The sequence below is a fragment of the Equus quagga genome, unplaced genomic scaffold, assembly GCF_021613505.1.
Source record: "Equus quagga isolate Etosha38 unplaced genomic scaffold, UCLA_HA_Equagga_1.0 HiC_scaffold_8539_RagTag, whole genome shotgun sequence".
In the NCBI taxonomy this organism is placed as follows: Eukaryota; Metazoa; Chordata; class Mammalia; order Perissodactyla; family Equidae; genus Equus; species Equus quagga.
The window spans coordinates 933-6,193 of record NW_025794801.1 but is presented as its reverse complement, the minus strand read 5'-3'; the positions used below and the strand labels follow the sequence as shown (position 1 = coordinate 6,193).

At 51.4% G+C, this 5,261-nt stretch overlaps 1 protein-coding gene across 1 annotated transcript; it reads right to left on the bottom strand.

Annotated features, from left to right (window-relative positions):
* Positions 1-1,158: 1,158 nt before the first annotated feature.
* Positions 1,159-4,878, bottom strand: LOC124232617 (retinol dehydrogenase 16-like; the record flags this gene model as incomplete). The annotated part of the gene is made up of 5 exons (XM_046649569.1): positions 1,159-1,353; positions 1,690-1,926; positions 2,700-2,863; positions 4,183-4,441; positions 4,827-4,878. Coding segments are annotated over 4 exons (693 nt in total), but the record flags the coding sequence as incomplete, so codon positions are not given.
* Between the last annotated feature and the right edge of the window lie 383 nt (positions 4,879-5,261).

Genomic DNA, 5,261 nt, shown 5'->3' with positions numbered 1-5,261 from the left:
AGTTCTCTGACACTCTGGAGAAGACTCCTGGGGGTGAGTCCAAACCTCCTGAACACATGCCCTCGAGATTATAAAGTGAATCAGCCATCCTTTACTTGATTTCAGTTTGTTGGAGTGTCTGGCTGTGTGTGTATAAATAGTATTGTGAAAACCTGGAGACTTCAGATCCAGCATGATGCTCTTGCTTTGCATTGGTGTGGGGGACATGGACTGACCTTGAGTGGACTGACAGCAGAGCTTTGAAGGACTTGCAGATCCTTGAGGATCCACTCAATCATCTCTGTGTCTTCAGCAGTCCCTTGTCTGACACCAAGCACTCAATATACCTTTCAGAATGTAGGGCCGTGCAATATCCTACCCCACGTGGTGTTTTCATGAAGAATGCTGACATTGTTCTACATCAGGTTCCAGAAAGGCCCAATGTCCTCAACTTTAAACTACGAGAGGGAAACGAAGACACCAGAAGGGACCTGCCAACGCCAATTTGTACTCAGCACAGAAATCTCTATCACTTTCTGCAAATGCCTTCTCTGTGGAGTCCATTCTCAGAACATCAGCAGAACAGTGGAGGCGGAGAGAGGCGGGCCCTCGGGAAGCACTGGGTAATTAGGGGAATTGTGCCCAGCACACAGTAGGTTCTCAACAAAGCTTGGTAGAAAGTGACAGACTGCGGTCCAGAAGGGAGGGGATCTGGGCGGAGGAACCTGGGGATGGCAGAGGGTGCAGGGCGAGGACTTTAAAGGAGGGCACAGAGAGAGAGAGTTTGCTGGTGAGGGGAGAGGCTTGATGTCCCCAAGGATGGGTCTGGGCCCTACCAGTCACTTAGCCACCTCTCCTTTTTTGTCCATCCTGGTGTCTAATCCTGTGATCCCACATTACCTGATAAATCCTTGGAGGAAAACATCAGCCACTAGTTGTGTGGAAGGGAGGGAGTGACCTAACTTCTCTGTCCAATGCCTCCTCAGCTCATCCCACTCATCCCTTGACCTCTGTGAAATCACCTCACTCTTCCTCTCGCAGACACACCCCCCACCGCTCCCCAAGGTCACGCTTCCAATCACTGGGCCAGGGTAAACTTTTCAAGTTTTATTTTGAGGCAAAAATAAGGAATGGAAATCCATGCTTTCAAGACAAATCAAAAGTTGATTTCTGTGTCCTCTGACAGGAACCCTATTGAGCACACCACCTTCCAGCGAGGTCTGCTGACTTGGACCTGAGGCTGAGGGGTCAGGCTGTTGGTCACACTCCACACCTCCACCGCTGTCCATAGATGTCTTCAGTGGAGAGGGGTCTTCTCCTTCTCCAGGCCTTTCCTTCCTGTGGGAGAGGAGACTGGCCAGGGCCAAGGCACAACTGAGAAGGACAGAGGCAGAGCAGGCTCAGCTGGGGCTGAGTGCAGCTGCTCACACCCTCCCAAACGTGTGGATTCCTCGGGTGGCAGAAGGGCCATGAGACTCCAAGCCTTGAGAGGTCACTTAAGGCTCAGGGCATGGATGTGTGCCACGACGCCCTGTTGCTCAGCCGCAAAACTTGGTTCTTTCCTCCAAATATCCCCAGAGTGCTGCGTAATGTCCCAGAAGTGAGGGGAGGTGAGATTGTTTTCCCTGGTGACATGAGAACCCCTCTCTCCACTCTATTTCCCTCCCTCTGATGCATCCCTCCCTCCCACAGTACCCTACTCCACCCTACCGTGCACCCCAGGCTTGGGCTACAGGCCCTTGGCGGGCTTTGGGTAGCTCCAGTAGAAGATGGCGTCCACCAGGATAGAGGGCATGTAGCTCATGGGGAGGTAGATGAGCTTGGTATCCCAGCCAGGTGAGTATCGGGTGCGGGGGTGGCAGGAAGTCAGGGCATGTTCCATGCAGTCTGTGACCAAGGACACATTCTCCCAGTAGCTTGGCTTGAAATTTTCAGATGATTTAATAACTGTCAAGAACGAGACACCATCCAAATATATCCTCACTCCCCATTGTCCCACTTTCTGATCAACTTAAGAGAAAAGTTTCTAAAAGCTCATGGGCCCCCCAAAATCATGCTTCACATGGAATCCATGGATGTCATTGGAGTGTGTCCCAATTCTTACCCCAGGAACACTGTCCACACTAAGCCCCCTCTGACTCTATTCCTGCAAATACAGTGATGCACTGCAAAAAGATGTTCTGTTCAAACCACGAACCACATTTACAACAGTACCATAAGATTAGTACCGTACTGCCTATATGCGTAGCAGGCTATATACCCTCTTTGTTTGTGTGAGTACACACTACAATACTCACACAACAACAAAATGAGCTAATGACACACTTCTCTGCAACTGTCCTGCTGTCAAGGAACTCGTGGCTGTGTGTGCACCGCATAAGCTGGAAGTCTCTACAAACATTGGAAAAATAGGCACCTGGAAACCAAAAGCTCTAATGCCAGCTTTCCATGGGTCCAGGGGTGTCTTCCCTCTCTAGCTTAAGTTTCCTCCTCATTATGAGGGCTTCAGATGAGACAATAGTCTCCAAGTCTCGCAAGTCTGGATCCTTTCCTTAAGTGACCAGTTAATCACTCGAGACCACGGCTGGAAGGAAATGTTCCCACGTTGTGGGTGAGTCAGAGCCTGTAGCAGGGACCCAAGACCTGAGGAGGCACTAACGATGCATCCAGGCTTCCAGACAATGGTTTGCTTCTCTCCCCATGGTCCACAGCTCACTCACGGGATGCCAGGATCTGCTCCCCGTAGATCTCCTTGATCTCTGGACGGGCCCGCTCCCAGGCCTCCTGGTAGCCCTGAGAAAAATTCTCATGCCTGGTCATGTTGGTCTTGAAGTAACCAGGCTCGATAATAGCCACCTTCACCCCAAAGTAGGAGAGCTCCCTCCTGCAAGGCAGACAGGAAGAGGGGCAAGGACTTCAGAGGTCTTGGGAGACAAAACACGGCAAACAAAAAGCAAACAGAATGATGCAACCTCAACACGGGATTGGGGCGACGCATCTCAAAAGCTTAGAAAGTTTCAAAGTGCAACAGCCAGGGGGAGAAAACTTATGACAATGGCATAGTCTCTGAATAAGGTTTGTACATTTTTCCACATATTTCACAAGCATGTGGTGCAGGTTACTCATCAGCCCTGACTCCTACCTATTCTACTACAAGGCACCCGATAAGTGCTCTCTCCTCTTGTGTGCCCTCACACCCAATCCATCTCCAGACTTTGCCCATCTTACTTCCTCCACCCTCCTCAACTCTCTCTCCTCTCTGCTGCTCTAGTCAACTGCCTGGCCATCTGTCCCCTACGGAGCCTCTCTCTGCCTGCAGTCCCAGCTCCCCTACATTCAAAGCCATCCTCTGCCCTGCAGCCAATGGGTTCTCTAGATGCTGATTTCACAAAGTAGCTCCCCTGATGAAATCCCTTCCATGGGGTTCCACTGCCAACAGCATGAAGTCCACAGCCTGTCCAGGGCCCATGTGCCTCCACGAGCCCACCTGCCTAGCACCTCTCCTGCCAGTCCAGGCCTTGTCCTTCACATCTGGAGAACTCTGCAGCATAGGCGCTCAACCATTACAAACCCTGGGCTTGGCTGACGTCATTCCCTCGTCCAGGAAGACTTCCCACCCTATTTCTCAGGTTTCCAGGTTACCAAGTTCAGTTCTTCATCCTCAGCTCAGAGCCCTATCCAGTACCCTCCCTTCACTCCTCTGGCATCACGGCCACCATGGCTGACTTGATTCCAAGCTCTGTGAGAGATGGCCACAACATTTCTCTATCTCTTGTCCCTGTCTCAGCTGTCAGATGTTTCAGGTCAGGGATTAAATCTTGTCCTCGGACACATTTATTGTGTACTCACAAAATCACCACGAAGTATCTGTTGAATAAACTCAAACACTCTACCCCTCTGCAAGGACTCCCCGAAGCTCAGTGCCACAGGGGTTATGGACATGGCCTCTGCAGCCATACTATGGAAGTGCCAATTGTGCCGCAGACACTTTCCAATTGTGGGCCCTCATCTAGGTAGAAATAGTTTGAATAAAACTCTAAAGACTGGGATCCTCTCCCACACCCGGGACATAAAAAAAGTGCTTCCCAATGAAGGCCTTGCACAAAGCAAGAGAGAGGGATCTGGAAGAAAGAGACTGAAAAGGTGTTGCTGGAAGCACAGAAGCAGGAGGACTGAGGGAGGGCCTCTAACCCAGTCCAGTACCTGAGGGAGTCCGAGAAGGCCTCGACGCCATACTTGGAGATGCAGTAGCCCCCACCACAAATGGCCAACCGGCCCGCGGCACTGGAGACGTTGACCACGCGGCCTCTCGCCTTCCTCACTAGGGGCAGCAGGCTCAGAGTCACCTCAATCAACCCCAGCAGGTTCACGTCGATGATCTTCACGAAGTCCTGTTTGGTCAGCCACTCATTGGGTGCCGGGGGCATGAAGACACCAGCGTTATTCACCAGGCCCCACAGTCCTGGGTACAATGGGGGAAAGAGAGCAACACTGCATTGTGCCCGTGAGTGTGGACACAGCTGTGGTTGCAATGCACCTTCCAGTCACGTGAGGACATTCAAAGAGAGGTTGCATGGGGAGGGAGGAAAACAGATAACAACACACTGCCGGTGGGTTTAGGGGAGGGCAGACCCTGTAAGCTCATGGAGGACAGAAAATATGACTTCCTCCAGATTTAGTCTTCATGGCCCAGCCACTGCTTGGTTGATAACGGGCAATCACCCCACATTTGATGAAGGCACAAACTGATGTTGAGGAATCTCGTGCGTCCATAGTCCGGAACACTCACAGTAATGTTTTGGGTTTTCACACATCAATGTTGTCCTGCGGGCATTATAAACGCTCACCTACATTTTCCGAATTCCTAGACAGCGTCTTTAGTGAGTGTGCAACAAATATCTGTGGTGAAGGAGAGACACACAGAGAGAGAATGAGGAAAGGAGAGCAAGGAAAAAAGAGAGAAAAGAAAGACGAAAAGAAGAAAATATAGCTATTATCTGGGAAGAGGTAGATTTGGTAATGCAGACCTGAAACCCCAGGTGGGGGGAAGGTGAGAACAGGCAGGAGGTGACCTCAGGGATTCACCTTGAAACACGTGCAGCAATAGGGAGCAAAGGTCCTATAGGATCTGGGGGATCCTGTAGGATCCTTCGTCTATGAGCGGGAGGCTGTCTCGACCCTCCTGTCACCCTCTCTGCACAGACTTCACCCTCTGCAGCAGAAATGCCCCCTCTCCTCCCACCCACACAGGAGGCCACCCTCGCCCCTCCCCCTCGGCCCTA